Below are 18,901 nucleotides of genomic sequence, written 5' to 3' on the forward strand. Positions count from 1 at the left end.
TAACCTTGAAGTCCTAGATAAACCTAACTTAGTCTTAATGTAGTCTTCTTTTTTTTTTATTTCTTGATTTTGTTTGCTATTCATTTTCTATTTTTGCATCTAAGTTTATGTGTGAGACTGGCCTGCATTTTTTTCTCTTGTTCTTGTTAGATTTTGGTAGCATTGTAAACAATTTGGAAAGTGTTGCCTCTTTTTTAATTCTCTGGAAGAGTGTGTATGTTGGAATTATTCTTGAATGCTTCATTGAATTTACTGGAGAAACCGTCTGGACTTAGAATTTTTTGTGGTAAGATATTTTACTGTTGATATAATGTCCTTTGTAGTTATAGGATTTTTCATATTTTCTATTTCTTCTTGGGTTAGTTTTAGCAGTTACACTTTTCTAGGATAGTTCTTATTCTAAAATCTTAAATTTATTGGCATAGTGTTGTTCTAATATCCTTTTATCTGCTTAATGCCTGTAGCATCTATAGGGAGCTTCCCTGGTGGCTCAGATGGTAAAGAATCTGCTGCAATGCAGGAGACCCAGGTTCGATCCCTGGGTTGGGAAGATCCCCTGGAGAAGGGAATAGCAACTCACTCCAGTGAGTGAGAATTCCATGGACAGAGGAGCCTGTTGGACAGGGATCACAGTCCATGGGGTCACAAAGAGTCAGACGTGATTGAGCGACTCACACACACATAGCATCCATAGTACTGTCTCCTTTCCATTTTTGAAATTGATTGTAGGTGCTCTTTCTCCCTTTTTCTTTTTATCACTCTTCTCAGAGGTTTATTTTATTACTGATTTCAAGGATCCAATATCTGTCTTTATTGAACCTCTTTATTATTTATTTACTACTTTATATTTGCTGTGCCCTTTATTTTCTTTCCATTTATTTGGATTTATTTTGCTAATTTTTTTTTTAGCTCCTTGACATACATACTGTTTGATTTTTTCTTTTAAGTGTTTCTTCTTTCACATAAACAATTAAGGTTATACACACATATTCTGTTCTCTAAAATATCAGCTTTAGGTAATCTTACAAGTTTTAGGGTTTTTTTTTTTTAGCTGCCCTGGGTCTATTGCTGCGCTTGGGCTTTCTCTAGTGGTGCGTGGGCTTCTCACTGTGGTGACTTCTCTTGTGGCAGGGCACAGGCTGTCAGGCACATGGACTGAAACAGCTGTAGCCCGCAAGCTCAGTGGTTGTGGTTTGAGGGCTCTAGAGCACCAGCTTAATAGTCGTGGTGCACAGGCTTAGTCACCCCAAGGCATGTAGGATCTTAGTTCCTGGACTGGGGATCCAGTTGATGTCCCTTGCACTTGCAGGAGAACTCTCAACCCCTGGGCCACCAGGGAAGTCACCTTACAAGTTTGACATGTGTATTTTTACTGCTAAAAGTTTCATTCTTCAGTTATTGTTGGGTATAGCTTTCTAAATATGTCCATTAGATCAAGTTTGTTAATTATGTTGTTCAAAGTATCTGTATTACTGACATTTGAGCTACTTATTCTATAAATTACTAAGAGGAATGTGTTAAAATCTTCACTGTAGTTTTGTACTTGACTATTTTGTTGTCTGTCAATGTTTGTTTTCTATATTTTGAGATTATATTATTATGTACATAGCAATTCAAAATTGTTGTATCTTCTTGGTAAATTGAATTTTTTATCATTTTGAAGTGGCCTTCTTTGCCACTAATAATGCTTAATGCCTCAAGTTTATTTTGCCTAATATTAATGTAACTATCACCTCATGGGAAATAGATGGGGAGAAAGTGGAAACAGTGTCAGACTTTATTTTTCTGGGCTCCAAAATCACTGCAGATGGTGACTGCAGCCATGAAATTAAAAGACGCTTAATCCTTGGAAGGAAAGTTATGACCAAACTAGACAGCATATTAAAAAGCAGAGACATTACTTTGCCAACAAATGTCCATCTAGTCAAGGCTATGGTTTTTCCAGTGGTCACATATGGATGTGAGAGTTGGACTGTGAAGAAAGGTGAGCGCCAAAAAATTGATGCTTTTGAACTTTGGTGTTGGAGAAGACTTTTGAGAGTCCCTTGGACTGCAAGGAGATCCAACCAGTCAATCCTAAAGGAGATCAGTCCTGGGTGTTCATCGGAAGGACTGATGCTGAAGCTGAAACTCCAGTACTTTGGCCACCTCATGCGAAGAGTTGACTCATTGGAAAAGTCCCTGATGCTGGGAGGGATTGAGGGCAGGAGGAGGAGGGGACGACAGAGGATGAGATGGCTGGATGGCATCACCAACTCGATGGGCGTGAGTTTGAGTCAACTCTGGGAGTTGGTGATGGACAGGGAGGCCTGGCGTGCTGCAATTCATGGAGTTGCAGAGTCGGACACGACTGAGCGACTGAACTGAACTGAACTGAAGGTAACTATACCAGTTTCTTCTTGGCTAGTATTTACAAAGCTAATGTTTTTCCATCACTTTATTTTCAATATTTTATATGTGTATGTTATTTAGATGTCTTATAAACTGCAAATAGATAAATTTATCCATTCTGACAATATTACATTGTCGCTGCATCATTGAGCCCCATACATGTAATTTCTAATACATTTGGATTTCATTCCACCATTTTCTTTTGGGTTTTTTGTTTCACCTGTTTAAGGTTTCATTTTCTCTTGTTTCATGTATTCTTTTTGTTGATAATCTTTTTATCACTTTGCTTTTGTGCCTCCATTCATCTGTTCCCTAGTCTTTTGATGGTTACCTTAAAAATTATAGAATATATACTATATTAAAGAAAAGTAAAATTTAAAGTAAACCCTTTTCTCCAGAAGCTTTCACATCAGTGGAACAGACATATGTGTTAATAATTTTGGTATGGTATAACAAGGCCTTAATAGAAATGTATTCAACATGCTCTGGGTCGATCAGAGGAAGAAGTAACCAAATTCTTTGGGAAACTGGGATAACTACTGAAGAAGATATATTTGAGCCTTAGCTTAAGAGGTGGATAAGGTAGGGGAAGGTAATCCAGGCAGAGGAAGAATGCAACCTGTATTAAAAAAGCACAGCATTGTAAAAGAGCGTGTCATGTTCAAATAGAAGACCAATAGTTTGGCATGGCTAGAATCAGCATTTAAGGAAAAGGGAAAAGGACCGTCAGCGGTAAGATGGGACCACCCTGTTACCTTTTATTAAACACTCTCATGGTACCCTGTATTTTTTGACACTTTCCTACTTTGAACTTCCTGTTCAGTGTCTGTTTTTTCACATTCATCCTTAATCCTGGGTAATCAATAGATACTACCCATGGCTCAGATGATAAACAATCTGCCTGCAATGCAGGAGACGTGGGTTTGATCCCTGGGTCAGGAAGATCTCTTGGAGAAGGGAATGGCAACTCACTCTAGTTTTCTTACCTGGAGAATTCCATGGACAGAGGAGCCTGGTGGACTACAGTCCATGGGGTCTCAAAGAGTCGGACACAACTGAGCAACTAACAGTTTCACTTTCAAAATTAATAAATCAAGAATAAATACAAGAATATCATTTTTAGCTGTAATAAACACTAAAATTGTTAATATGGCTATCACAAGGAAGTAGGACTAGGTGATAGGGTTAAGGGGTTTGAGAGGAAACTTTTACTTAATTTGTTCATATTCCTCTGTATTGCTCAAATCTGTTCTCATGTGTTCTCATTACATTTTTAAAGTTTTTATTGAGATAAAAATTCACAGTAAAGTGTGCAGATCTTGTGTTTAGCTTAATAAACATTTACACACGTAAACGTGGTTACACATCCATGTAACCACTATCTGGATCAAGATATAAGATATGTCCAGTGTTCCAGAAGATTCTCTCAGTACTGCCCCTTCCCAGACATACTGCACCCTCCCCCAGATCACCATTGTGGTGACTTCTTCCACTACGGTGTAGTTTTGCTTGTCTTTCACCTCATTTACATGGAGCTATATAATATGTACTTCTTCAAGCCTTTCTTATTGATGTATAATACACTTCCATTAAAATATGCTGATCTTAAATGTTAGCTCAGTAAATCCTGATGTATTTCCAGCACTCCAGAAGACTCCCTAATGCCTATTCCCAGTCAATAATGTCCCCACTAAGATAATCACTATTTTGACTTCTACCAACATTGCTTTGTTTTGCCTGTTCTTGAGCATCATATAAATGGAATCATACAGTCTCATGGAGGACACTACCCAGATTTTCTTTAGGAGAACCTGCTGTAGGAAGCAGCTTGACGAAGGACCTCTAACCCACCCTACCATAGCTCTCCTCCTGAGCCTCTCCTGAGCAGCTCTCTGCTGAAGGCTGAGCATGGGGTCCCAGAGCCTGGCCCTCCTGCCTGATGGGGAGCCCTCTGGCAGATCGCTTTTGCTCTGGTCGGCTTGGCAGAGACCCTCAGACTGTGCTGTCATCTGAGACTCTTCCTACTCAGTCTCTCCCTCCTCCTCTCCTTTCACAGGTTCTAGATCATGTGATTTGAAGTTTTGCCATACCTATTCCTGTTCCCTCTCCCTTTATTCTTCATGAGCTTTTTCCCTAATAAGTCTCTTGCATATCTGCTCCCATTTTGGCACCTACTTCTCAGAGGACCCAAACACAAATATGCATTTTTGTGCTGACTTCGTTTGCTCAGCATTCTGTCTGTGAGAGCCATCCATGTTGTTATGTGTAGCAGTAATTCATTCTCTTCTGTTTCATGAGTATAGCGCAATATATGGATCCATCCTAATGGTACTGGGCATTTGAATAGTTTTCAGCTTAGTGCTCTTATTTTGATGTTTTTATACATGCAAGTATTTTGGTGAACACAGGCACTCATTTCTCTTGGGTATATGCCAAGGAAGTGGAGTTGCTGAGTCATAGGCATATGTTTAGCTTTAGTAGATATTGTTCAAGTTTTCCAAATTAGTGGACCAAGCTACACTTCAAGAGCACTTAGAAGAGTTCCTGTTGCATATAATATTTTTTAAATGTAAATGTAAAAATAAATACTTCAAAAGATAGATACAAACCAGATGTATGCTATCTCATCCTAGTTTCATGTTTAAGTTACCATTTTTAAAACTGCCCAATAGAAAAAAATATTCACATACCCTAAAATGTACATAGTGGTTATATTAAAGGGAGAAAGGAGATCACGGGGTACCTTTACCTTTGAGAAATATCTGAAATGCTTTATAACAAGTACATATTTCTTTTAATTACTGTCTTGAAAAATATTAACTAGAACTAAAAGGTTTATGATGAAAACCAGCAGGCTCATCCTATACTCCTCCACACCCCTCAGTCACGAGGCTCCTAGCTTATCACTCCTTTAACTGCTTCCAAAGATGTGTTGAAATCCCTTATCAACTGCCTAATTCTCTTTATTCCTTGTGGGTTTCTATCATTTCTATCACTTTATTGTCATTTAGTGAAATCTGAAGAGAGAGAGAGGTAATTAATATGATCAGTCTGCCATTTTTAATCAGAAGTTCATGCCTACAATCTAACTGACTTTTGGACATTATCATAGTGAATGGGATGTATCAAAGAATAGCAGTGTGTTTTAAAGACATCATTCTGGTGATTGGGATTAGGGATGATGAGGACGGACTGGGGAGGGGAGCACTCAGGCTGGTGGGGGGAATGCTTAGGAAGACACAGAGGTGGGCTTCTCACCCAGCTGTAGCAGGATGGAGACAACAACATAGAGGGCACAGGCAGTCCTTGCCTCAGGATCACAGCTCACATCTATGGGCCCCTCACCCCGGTTCTCCTACAGGACGGGCTCCACCTGGAAGGAAACCCACCGGACTGTAAAAGCTGAGAACAAGGAAATATACCAAAAATGGCAACTACGTGGCCATACCCCTTAGTCCTGGGTCCATAGCAGAGGTTGTAATCCACCACGGCACAGAGCCTGGGGAGCCTCATACTCCCAAGCGGTAATAAACACTGCTGATGTAATAAACATGGGGCCAATCGCCCTCCTGGAACTAATAGCCCACCCCCTCTCTAGCCCACAGGCAAACAGCAGAGCCTAAAAACCCCATCCTGAATTGTCCTGAAAACTACATGTCCAGGCATTGTCACAAACCAGCTGCATAGATGTGAGCTGGCAGTGGACTATGAAGTAGGAAGCGACTGGTCAGTGAGGTTTCTGGGTCCCTTGAGAGCATGGGCAGTCACTTCCACTAGGACCTGGGCCCTCAGCCCAGGCTATCTTACCTTGTCCTCCATGAGGGGCAGGGTCCCCTTATCCAGGGCCTCAGCAACAAACTGCCGGACCTCAGACAGCTCTGGGGACAAGAGAGAGGGGGGTCAGCAGAGAGGCAGGGCACATAGTGGGACAGAGCTTCGCTGTCTGATCAGACCCCGGACAAGCATCACAGAAGGTTCCAGAGAACCCCAGAGTGGCTAGACGGGGATTATTTCCACTGGGTTTCTGCTTTCCTCTTAGCCTGCAGGAGGTCGGAGACTGCACCATGGGGAAAGAGGAGGCAGTCCCTCATCCCTGTCCTGGGGAAGATGGCTGGTTTGTGAAGTGTGAAGTCTGTGCCTCACAAAATGTAAAAGGCAGTGATACCCCCTTCCTCCCAAGAGTTGACTCCCCACAGGTCCCTCTGCTCACATGCCCTCCATGCCAGCTTATATCCAAGCCCCTCCTCACCCTTCAGGGCATCCAGGATATCCCAAATGGTTTCTGCGCGTGCCTCTATCAAGACCCCAGCAGCATTGAAAAGACTGCTTATGAGAGAATTCGCTGCGTTGTTCATCTGTAGCTCCCCAGAGCACTGGACGTCAGACACCTAGGACCAGGAGATGGGAGAGAGGAGCCCAGTCCCATTAGAGTGGATTGTCTCCCCACTGGTCCCTCCCTCTCTCTGCCCTCTTCTTTCTTGGGCCTCTTCCTCTTCGCTCTAGATCCTGCAGCTCTTCATCACTGTGGAGGCACTTGGTGAAGCAGTTTAGCACCTCTTCTTGCTCCTCTGGAGTCAGATCCTGGAGGACTTGCACCATGTCCTGAACCCTCTCTGTTATGCTTTGGAAACTCTCCAAACTCAAGGACCCCCCTGTAGAGGCAGAAATTAAGAACCCAATCCCTTCAGCCTAGCAAGCTCCGTTTCCAAGGCCCCCCAGACCCCATTCTTGATCTGTCTTTCTTCTGGAGACCACTTCTCTGTAACTTCCCTTCTTCTAGTCTTTTTCTGTTACCATGGAGCAGATAGATACCCAGCATCACTGCCTTCCTCTGACCCCACTTCCACCTTCCAGCTCAGCCTCAATTCTTCTCCACCTCCAGGAAATCAAAGCTTATGTAGTTCTTGCCATTCAAAGTGCAAGCTTTGGACCACAGTAGGAGTGATGAGGATTTAGAGAAAGTTAGAGCAGTGGTGCTCAATCTTGACTGTGCATGAGAATCCCCCGCAGAGTAATTAAAACCCCCAGTGCCCAGACCAGACCACACCCCCAGATAAGCTAAATCAGAATTTCCAGAAGTGGAACTCAGTCATCACTACTTTCAACATTTCCCTCAGGTGATATCTGTGTACCAGTGAGAATCACTGTGTTCAGAGGAGATAGATGCAAACTCTAAAGTGGAAACCTACTTTTGGCACTGCCCTACCCTTCTCCAGGGCATGGCAACCCACACCAGTATTCCTGCCTGAGAAGCCCGTGGACAGAGGAGACTGGTGAGCTACAGTGCACGGGGTTGCACAGAGTTGGACACGACTGAAGCGACTGAGCACGTACTACCCTTCTCCTCCCAACACTCTCCACTACTACTACCACACACACATGCATGCACACACACTCAGCTGCCGCACTTGAACTGCATTCCTTAGGGCCAGAGGGCTCAAAGGTGAGGAATGCAGCTACCCTGAACATAGCTGGCCTCCATCCTTACCCAACCAAGGTGAACCACCATCTTTCTCTGCAAAGAGAGGAAGAATAATCTCAGCGAGTCCTCAGGTTACCTCCACCCCAGCCCACCCCATGAACATTCTTGTCCCAGTGGCGGGGGTTCTCAATTCTAGACTCTGAGCCCTCACTGCCTATGCTGGGGAGCCTGCATCCTCATCATGGTGTATAAATGACAAAGAACTATATTTAAAGACCCCTTCCTACACTCAGAGATAGGCAGCCATAGCATATGCCTAAGATGATTGAAGGAGAAAGGGAAGTCCAGACAGAAGCACCATGCCCTTAGCCACTCAGAAAATTTGGGTGACAGCAGGAACTGGAATCTATTCCCTGACTCCTCTGTGATGGCACTTAAGAGTGACAGAGAATCTCACTTAAGCTAGCAAGACCTTGCCAGAACTGAACCTGCAGCGAGCGTCTACAACTTTCAGTAATTTCTCTTGAGTGTTCTACTCCACCTAGACTTCTACTCCACCTAGAACCTCGCTCCACTCCTTCACAAGGGCCCTTAGGCAGAACAACCCTCCTTATGGGATTCAGGGAAAGGTCAGAGGAAGCCACACACCGAATCATACAGGTCTCCTGGTCTAGTCCTAGTTCCTTTTAAGGTTAGTATAACCATGACTCTGGGCGCTGTAGGCCTATTGAGCGGCAGAGCCAGCAAGACCCTGAGACTATCTGACTCCTAGTCCAGTGTTCATGCTGTTGTGTGAGAACTGGCCAGGCAATTCAACTGTGCTTTGTAAGCCAACAGGCCTTCTGTAAGGACTGTGAACCCAGAATCCAGCCCACTGACCTACACAGAGCAAGTCAGAGTTGGCGGAGCCTAGAAACCCTAGGCCAGCATGCAATCCAACGTACTTATCCAACAGGCAGATTTTCCTCCTGCCCTCACCTTGGCTCAAACTTGAGTGCATCCTGTTACATTCTCAGCACTGATGACTCTATAATTCCAGGTCATTTGCTATCCTCTTTTTAAAACCAGTATCCTTGCTAATTCTAGAATGATGAACAGGAGGCCCACTCACTCACCTTCTGGAAAGGATCTGGTTTCGTCAAAGAAACAAATATCTAAACCAGTTTTTAAAAAGAGAGAAAGAGAGATCAGTTGTTAGAAAGCCCAGTTCTCCCTCTGTAAGTTCTTCTTTTTAATATCTCCCCGGTCTTCCCACCCTGCCCAACAGGAAAAAATAAATTCTGGGAGAGAGACAGGAGCTAACACCTCTAGGGAAGAACTGGGTTTCCCAGGTGGCTCAGCAGTAAAGAATCCGCCTGCCATTGCAGGAGACACAGGTTCGATCCCTGTGTTTGGGAAGATCCCCTGGAGAAGGAAATGGCAACCACCCACTCTAGTATTCCTGCCTGGGAAATCCCATGGACAGAGGAGCCTGGCAGGCTACAATCCACGGGGTTGCAAAAGAACTGGACATGACTTAGTGACTAAGTAACAACACCCTCCATCCATCTTCCCAGTCCCTGAAACTTGCCCCCACCTTCCAGGTCACCAGGACACCTACAGACTGACACAGACCCCAGTTGAACTGACCCCCACCTTCTTCATGTGTTCAGCTCCCCTATCCCACCCCACCCCCTGACCCCACGAGGCCTAGCTCACTATCCTCTCCGCCCTGGGGAAGACAAGCTGCTTTACCCGATAGGCCAGGACCTTCTCAGGGGTGATGGTCACTTCCTCTTCATTCTAGGAAAAAGGAGCAATGTAGATTGACCCCTCAGTTCCTGACATAATTACCTTGCCTGATCTCCCAAACATTCCTGGGAGGTAGACATTATTACCCTCAATTTACAGATGAGAGAACCGAAGCTCTGAGAGGGTCAGCAGATGAGCCCATTTCACATCAGCCGAGTTGATATTTGACTCCACATCTGATTTCATTTCCATTTCATTCAACAAATATTTATGGGGAATTCCCTGGCTGTCCAGTGGCTAGGACCCAACACTTTCACTGCCAGAGGCCTGGGATTGATCCTTGCTTAGGGAACTAAATTTCCACAAGCCACATGTGTGGCCAAAAAAAAAAAATTTATGGAGGACGAAACATGCCTGTTTTGTTCCAGGCATCATGGCTCCTGTCGTCCCGCCTCCTAAAAGGGGAGGAAGACAATGAACAAGCAAACAACACCTGTGTAATTATGAGCCATGGGAAGCGCTATGAAGCAAATGAAAACAGAGCACTGCCAGAGATTTAAAGGGGAGAGACTGTGTGATACTGTATACTTTCTTGGGGCAAGAAGAGAAGTTCTAAGAAGGCCAAGGAGCAGGCAAGACTGCTCAGAAAAGTCCAGAAGAAGAGCCTGGGGTCTGGGCTGGCAGCCCCTGACCTGCAGTGGGTGAGCCAAGCTGGCTTGCCCACAGTCCCTGTCTCCAGAGATCCTAACCTTGCTTTCGTATTGGAGATCAGAAAGTTCCAAAAGGATCTGAAAACTAAGTTACTTTTTACATTTCAGAGTTTCAGTCTTTGCTATCTTCACAGTTTTTGTCACTAGATACAGGTCTTCTCTCTTCGCCTGGATTGATTGGAATGAAGAAGGCAGATCCTTCTTCAGCTTCCTGGAAGGAGTAAAAGGGAGAATGAGAGGGGCCCCACCTCCTGGGCACATCTCTCCCTCCCCACCAGTTACTCTCTATTTGAGAGTAAGTGCTCCTGAGGTCAGGGAAAACCAAAGAACATGGAACCCCTGTCAAAGTTCACTTTACCCGCCATGGAGGGGAAGGGTGCAAAGTGGGAAGGGAACTCACTAGCATTTCTGGAAGATTAGAGTATGCCAGCAGAGTGAAATACTTCACACATTGCTTCATTTAACCCTCTCCACACCCGCATGATATAGGCAGGCTTGCATCCATTTTTCATATGAAACTGAGGCTTGAGACAGGTCCTGAATGGTCCAAGTTCACACAGCAAATAAGCAGAGCTGGGATTCAAGCCCCGGTCTGTATGAGTCCAAAGCTTCTGCCCTTCTCATGGCACTGAGATGGGCATGTGCCCAGCCCAGAGCAGCCCCCTCTCTGAGAAGCGGTCCCAGCTCCCTACACGGATCTCTGGGACCTGGTTGTGTACGGTCCACCTTCAGGGTCCATGTGCCATTTCTGATTCCATAAGGGAATTCATGGGCTTCCCTAGTAGCTCAGAGGGTAAAGCATCCACCTGCAATGCAGAAGACCTGGGTTCAATTCCCGGGTCGGGAAGATCCTCTGGAGAAGGAAATGGCAGCCCACTCCAGTATTCTTGCCTGGAGAATCCCATGGACAGAGGAGCCTGTGGGCTACAATCCATGGGGTCGCAGAGAGTCAGACACGACTGAGCGACTAGCACACAAGGAAATTCGTTTTGTGACTTAACACACCCTAGTGGAACTTCTGGTATTTGCAGCCAAAAGACCTCTCTACATCCTTGCCTCTGGTGACCTTCCTTTACCTACCTGCCCCCACACAACTCTATTTACACACTCAACATAGCCTCACCCTAGAAACAATGCATTCTAGAGAAAAAATGAGTTCCCTCAGCAAAGGCCCCTCCCCAGCAAGACTGTGGCGGTAGGAGCAGGTCAAAGGACCAGTCCAATTTCACTGGAAGCCTTTCAGCTCTGAATTAAAAAGGGGAAACAAAAGGCATCCACCCTGCCCAGGGAGGGCTAGCCCAGGAAAACAGAGGGGCCTCTTTCCCTGAACCAGCCACACTTTCCAACAATTCCAGCTAGGGGAGAAGCCACCAATACCAGCCACAATTTCCAACAATTCCAGCTAGGGGAGAAGCCACCAATACCAGCCACAATTTCCAACAATTCCAGCTAGGGGAGAAGCCACCAATACCAGCCACAATATAACTGCTGAGGCGGAGGCTGCTGGAGTCCCTGGGAAGGACCATGCCCCCAGCTATCAGCATGTCTGCAGCCCTTGATCGGGGCCACTCTGGTGGGGCGGGGTGATGGCACTTCCTGTGCAGGAAATGTTCAACCGGGGTGCTTTGATTTCACCGTGCTTCCCCTCAGCTCTCTTCTTGAGTACTTACCACGTGCTGGGGATAAACAGCGAGGTTAGTAAAGACGGTCCCTGGTCACAAGCTGTTCTTAGTGCAGCGAGGGACAGGTACATGGAAACCACTGACTTGCCGACAAAGCAAAATGAAACAAGCACAGAGCGAAGGTTTGGGCAACACAGTTTAAGAAAACAGAGGAGTGTGGTCTCAAAACCAGCCAGTTTGCTCCAAGTCAGAGCCATCAGCTATCCTGATGGAAAAGTAAGTGAATTGGGGACCTCAGAAGAAGGGCTCCTGGAGGCTGGTTCTGAATGAATGAGAAGGCTTGCTAAGGGTGGACAGGAGGAGGGCATGCTTGAATAAGGACTGGGTTGCAGGGGGGAGGAGTACTGGGAATAGGGAGTGACAGGCAGCACCAGCCAGGGCTGCCCCCACCTCCGATGGCCTAGGTGTCCCAAAATATGGGCTGCTCCCTCTCTCCTTCTCCCTTGCTGTCCACCTCCAGCCTCACTTGTTCCTAAGGGAATCCAGGAATTTGTAGGGTATCTTGCACTTTTTTAACTTGATATTCATCTCATGGAAAATGTGGAATGCTATTTTAAATGTCATTTCGGGGGAAAATTTCACTGTCCAATTTTCCTTTGAGTTTTCGACGTCCAGAATTTCAAAGTTACCATCTTGACCTGGAAAGAGAAAGGTAAGGTCACAATGTCATTATTATCACTGAGGCTAACCCAAAAGATCTCTAGAAGATCCTTGCTGACGTGCCCCATCCTGGGCTCCCCTCATGATCCCCTTCTCTTCTGAGCAAGTCTTCCAGCCATGGCTCTCCAGCCAATGCTGTTCTCCCCGGAAGTTATCGTAGTTGGAGCCCACACTGCCACATTCTTACCAAATAACCTTAGGTAAGTCACTTCACCTCTGAATCTGTTTCCTCATCTATAGAAGGAGAATATTCATAGCACCTACTTCCAGTGCTTGAGGAGATTAAATCATGCAGCTAAGCAGTTAGCACACTGCTAAATGCTCAGTAAATGTGAACTAGTCCTATTAAACCATTTGAGAGGTTGAAATGAATCAAAGAAAAGTAAAGCGAAAGAATTAGGAGCCCCTGACCACCTGGCTTCCCAGATGGCGCTAGTGGTAAAGAACCGCCTGCCAACAGAGGAGACAATGAGACTTGGGTTCGATCCCTGGGTCGGGAAGATCCCCTGGAGAAGGAAATGGCAACTCACTCCAGTATTGTTCCCTGGAGAATAATGGACAGAGGAGCCAGGAGGGCTATAGACCATGGGGGTCACAAAGAGTTGGACACAACTGAGGGAATGAACACAACCTTTGGGAAATAAAAATTAAGCAGAGTTCAATCTCTGTGTTTGTGTGACCTGAGCAGGTGTAAAGTGAGGCAACTCTGGAAAGTTGCCCACCAGCATGGACTCTGCCCAGCCTTGCATAAGGCCTTGTGTAAGGGCCTAGAGTCCAAGTCCATTGCTGCCCCAGAGTTAATGGCTAGTGTGTGGAGATGCTGCCAAGCTGAGTGCCTTTCTCTCAGACCTCCCAGTTCTGAGCCCACAGAGGAGGGAGAGCATCTACTGCTGCATTTTAGGGGTGGGCCTGGATTTCTAGAGAAAAAAATGCATTTTGAAACTGGTGGAAACATGACAGACCTAGAAACAATGCCTGAAATCAGTCCTGTGTGTGTGATGCTAATGTCTCAGGGCCCATTTGTTTCTTGAGTAACGTAAAACTTGGTGTACTTTATCAAAGAGAAAGAAAAATCAAACCTCATGCACACAAAGGCTACAGTGTGGGAGAATTCCCTGGTCCAGTAGTTAGGACTCCATACTTCCCCTGCAGGGAGCATGGGTTTGATCCCTGGCTGGGGAACTAGATCCCACAAGCCATGCAACATAGCCCACACAGTACAGAGAAGGGCAGCGGGGAAGAGTAACGTGACAATGAAGAAACCTAACAGGTACTACCTCAGCCAGGTGACCAAGGTCAGTATCAATAGTGATAAGTCTTGTTGACAGTACGTAGCCTTGCTATGAGGGTTTCCCAGGCGGCTCAGTGGCAAAGAATCCTCTGGCAATGCAGGAGATGCAGGTTTGATCCCAGAATCAGGAAGGTCCCCTAGAGAAGGAAATGGCAATCCACTTCAGTTATCTGGAAATCCCATGGATGGAGGAGCCTAGTGGGCTTAAGCAACAGCAGCAGCAAACCCTTGACATGATGTGGTGAGAACAGCACTTTACCTCTGTAATCTTTCCCCACCCCCCAAACCCATTTCCTAGGTCTAAGAGACAGAAAAAAAATCAGACAAATCTCAGTAGAGAGGCATCCTACAACATGCCTGACTGCTGCTGCTAAGTCACTTCAGTCGTGTCTGCCTCTGTGTGACCCCATAAACAGCAGCCCATCAGGCTCCGCCGTCCCTGGGATTCTCCAGGCAAGAACACTGGAGTGGGTTGCCATGTCCTTCTCCAATGCATGAAAGTGAAAAGTGAAAGCGAAGTCGCTCAGTCGTGTCCGACTCTTCACGACCCTGTGGACTGCAGCCCACCAGGCTCCTCCGTCCATGGGATTTTCCAGGCAAGAGTACTGGAGTGGGGTGCCATTGCCTTCTCCGATATGCCTGACTAGTACTCCTCCAAACTGCCAAGGCCATTAAAAACAAGAAAATTCTGAGACACTGTCACAGCTGAGAGGAGCCTAAGGAGACGTGACAACTAAATGTAACATGATGTCCTGGATGGGATCCTGGAACAGAAAAAGGACACTAGATGAAAACCAAAGATGAAATCTGAATAAAACTTTGTTGCTGTTCAGTGACTCAGTCATGTCTGACTCTTTGCGGCTCCGTGGACCACAGCGCGTCAGGCTTCCCTGCCCTTGACTATCTCCCGGAGCTTGCTCAAACGCACGTCCATTGAATTGGTGATGCCTTCCAACCATCTCATCCTCTGTCACCCTCTTCTTCTCCTGCCCTCAGTCTTTTCCAGTATCAGGGCCTTTTCCCACGAGTTGGCTCTTCACATCAGGTAATGGACTTTAATTTTTAAAAAACATATGTACACACATCCACACCAAATAGTTAAAAATAATAATGATTCAAAAAGAAGGAGGTCAAATTGCTAAAAATCAATTTAAATGATCAGTTCACCTCATTCTTAATTTTTTTAAAGTTTGGTTTCACCTCTGTCTCTGAATTTTTTATGCAAACAGAATTTCCCTTAAAGAAAGTTAACCTCGTCAATTTTCCATAATTAAACTTGCCCCTGCTGCCCCTGGAAAATAATGTGATCATTGCAAAACATCCTAGTCCTACTTTAAAGTTTTTTATTTTTGTCGTTTGGCAAACTGATTTTTTTTGTGGGGGGGTGGGGTAGTTGGCTATGCTGGGCGGCACGCAGGACCTTAGTTCCCAGGAACTTAGTTCCCCTACAAGGGCTCGAACCTGCGCCCCCTGCAGTGGAAGTTCGGAGTCCTATCTACTGGACCACTAGGGAAGTCCCTGATTTTGATTTTTTTGAAAACTAGCTTTTAGTAAATTGACTCTTGGCAATTCAATTTTCAGAAAATCAATGCAGAGTCTTTGAAAAACGCTAATCTGAAATTTTTCTAAAGATGCTTGCTTGCTGAATTAAACTCCACTTGTGGAAAAGCCCGTCACCTCTGAGCAATCTGGGTACAGTTCTTGATCACATAATAGTCATATGTGGCAGGTGCTCTAGAACCATACAGTGGTGTTGTTAGAATTCTTTTCCATCTCTTGGGGAGAACCAAAAGGATTTTGGTAGAGATGTCTGAGCTGTAAAACTCCTCACCATGAGGCATGAGACGCCGTAATAAAGTCTCCAAGAGAAGGTCCATCGACACCTCTCCTGGGGCTTCTGAAACCCAAGAAACCCCAGGAGTTGGGAATCGCTGAGCTTGGAAGCAGGAGAATGGGACAGACTTCTCTCTGAAGCCCTCTGAATCCTTACGGAGTTCTGCTGACCAGCAACTTCCCATTCAACCCACATCCCCAGGGAACGGGAAGGGCTAATAACTGCCACCAGCAAAAAGCCTGGGGAGAACTTTTATTGAATGCTCCTTCTTGCCGGCACTGTGATAAATGATTTACATAATTCACCTCATTTGACTCTTGCAACAGGCTTCTCAAGTTGACAGATGAGGAAACAAGCATAGATAAAGCAACTTGTCCAGAGGTTACCCAGCTGCAAGTGTGGCAGAGCCAGGTTTTGAAGTCAGATGCCCCCCAGTTCTAAAGCCTGAGTCCTTTCTTAACCACTATGCAAATTGTTTGCATTTATTTATACGTTTCAATGATTAACTTTATAAACACATGAGAAGACCTCAGCTAATTTAAAGGCGAATTATTTACAAAGGGAAAAAATAGGAAAGAAGACTACTTAGGAATAGTTTGCAAGAAAAACAAACTGCCATTTCCCCTATTCCCTTCTCCCCATGCAGCTCTCTTGAACATTTCTTAAGTTGAGGTGTATGGATATGTACATACAAATTCTACAGTTTCTTTGTTGACTGGGTGACCTGGTTGATAGCAATGGGGCATTGAGAGAGGGGCAGAGTAGGAGTGGGCAAAGTCTCTCACCACCTCATACTGACCTTGGAAATCAGGAACCACCATATCAAATGGTACTTCACTCTCCAGGATGTCTTTCAGGGTGAGGTTTGTCTTGTCATACTGGTTTCCAAAGAAACGTCTCCTCTTCTTCACCAGACAGAAGCAGTGGAATTTGTCAGCATCCGTGAAGCTTCTCTCCACTATTGTCTAGCTCTTCAACCACAACTCTTGTGATTGACTCAAATAGTGTGAGCATTGTGCCTGGACCAACTGGGGAAAGGAAGTCAATTACAGTTTGGGGGCAGGGGGATATTGGTTCAGGTTTTATGATCTTCTACTTTTGGCAGATCCAAAAGTTCTAGGCCAACCAGAACTTGGAATGATTTGGCTTTCCTGTTTCTAGAAGGTGTGGCATTCACTACAAACTAAGATGGAATGACCATTACAAATGCCAGACTCTCCTCACCGCTGGTAGAACCCTTCTGGAGGAAAGCTGGAATGGCGATTGCCCCAGAAGGAAAGTGAGACCTGTTTTCTGAGTCTCCCACAGCAGAGTTGCCCCCTTGCTCAGAGGGACCTGATGGGTGGGAAGGCAGTCCCACCATCCCCAAACCTTACCAGTGCTGATGAACAGAGGAACCAAAAGAGATGAAGGGCCTGGCTGCAGACCTCACGTTACCAACCCCAACAGACGACTTCTTCCCTTGGCTCTGACTCCTGGGCCTCCCTCCCTTCCTGTTCTGCAAGGCAGTTGGATGGGTGCCCCTATGCACCATTTCCCAGTAAGATGGTGATAAACTGGTCTCAGAAGGAAACAGAAAGGGTAGTACCCTACCTTTGTACTTAAAGAGTGTCTTGCCGCTGGGTACCCTGGACAGCCACCCACCCCCAAGTCCTGTCTCTTCCATTTCCGGTCACCTTCTGAAGGATTCCGTCATATTTGGTAAAAGCAAATGAATCCTGAACCTCACCTGGGATACCTCCCGCCACCCACTCTCTGCTTCACCCTCTGCCTGGTCTACTTTTGGCCCCTGTATCGCTCCACTCGCCGGCCCTGCAGGGCCTTCCACAGGCCCACCACCAGTCCAGCCCGACATACCCATCACGCTGGAGCCCTCATGCTCTTCCCTCTAAATCCTTCCTACTCTCTCCTCTTCCATCAATCACTCTGCCCCTCCTTCCTTTTCAGATCTTTTCCCCCTTTCTTCAGGTTCCTCTGCCACCCTGCTGAGGCCAGACCACACCCCACAGGCTTCCTGGCCACCTTCCCCTAATTCCCTTCTGGCTGACGCAGGCACCTGCTCACCCCTCACCCATGTTCCCCCTTCTCTGCCCCTGCCCCTGTCATGGTGATCAGCTCACAACTTACTCCCCACTGGAATCCTTCTGGGATTATGGAGAGGCTGTGCCCAGGGCCTACGGGTCCATCCCTTTGGACCACAGGTGTGTGGTCCAAAAAAGAGGCCGCACACCTTTTTGTCCTCAGCTACTCACCAAAAATGGAGGTTGTAAGAATTCCCTCTGCGTAAGGTCTCTGCACAGTTCCGGGCCACTGTGTCTTGGGACTGTATAATATGGGAACTGAAAGAAAAAAGAAACTGGAGAGCTAGGAGCCCCACCTCTCAGGTTTTTAGATATGCCACTTTATGGCCCGGCTGGAAGCCGACCCAGGTCAAAGGTAAGAAACCGACGGGGCTTCCCTGGTGGTTCAAAGGGTAAAGCGTCTGCCCGCAATGCGGGAGACCCGGGTTTGATCCCTGGGTCGGGAAGATCCCCTGGAGAGGGAAATGGCAACCCACTCCAGTATTCTTGCCTGGAGAACCCCCATGGACAGAGGAGCCTGGTAGGCTGCAGTCCATGGGGTCGCAAAGAGTCGGACAGGACTGAGCAACTTCACTTTCACTTCCCTCCTCAAGGACCCAGAGCGCAGGTAGGTGGGAGGCAGACAGGCAGACACAGATAAGGCACAGAACAGGCTGTAAAGGCCCCTCCCTGGCAGTGAGCCTCAGTAAGTCCTCTTCCCTCCTAGTCATGCTTATGGAGGGAGAAGGAAGCAGGAAGCTTCCTCTGAGGACACAGAGGCCAGGGGGAGAAGCCGCCCTCCAACGCAGGAGAAGTGACAGGAATTCAGGGGGAGGAATTCAGAGGAAAGGACTGGGCACCCCTTGGGACTCTGGCTTCTTTAGGAAGCCATGGCTGAACTGACGCCCTCCCTGGCTGCAGCACAAACTCCCCCTGTGCCGGCCCAGCCTGGCTCAGCCAGTCAAGCCTAGAGGTGTAAGTTCTGTCTGAGGACCAGCCGGGCGAAGTCCCAGAGCAGACTGCTGCACTCTGGCCAGCTTACTGCCTTGGCTAGCTCGCCACCAGCCCTTTCACCCTGTTCTGCTGGCCCCAGGGGCCCTCTCAGCATCCAGCAAAGGGT

The 18,901-nt window shown here is 46.5% G+C and overlaps 1 protein-coding gene across 1 annotated transcript; it reads right to left on the reverse strand.

The window, feature by feature from the left end:
- Positions 1-5,428: 5,428 nt before the first annotated feature.
- Positions 5,429-18,898, reverse strand: GSDMB (gasdermin B). Its single transcript, XM_020890063.2, is given in 13 exon segments — positions 5,429-5,764; positions 6,199-6,269; positions 6,641-6,780; positions 6,884-7,043; positions 7,880-7,906; positions 8,929-8,967; position 9,351; positions 9,512-9,595; positions 10,294-10,465; positions 12,403-12,574; positions 13,923-14,024; positions 16,521-16,675; positions 16,677-18,898. Coding segments are annotated over 13 exon segments (1,326 nt in total). The 5' UTR covers positions 16,736-18,898; the 3' UTR covers positions 5,429-5,620.
- Positions 18,899-18,901: the final 3 nt, after the last annotated feature.

Source organism: Odocoileus virginianus, chromosome 17 (genome assembly GCF_023699985.2).
Source record: "Odocoileus virginianus isolate 20LAN1187 ecotype Illinois chromosome 17, Ovbor_1.2, whole genome shotgun sequence".
Taxonomy (NCBI): Eukaryota; Metazoa; Chordata; class Mammalia; order Artiodactyla; family Cervidae; genus Odocoileus; species Odocoileus virginianus.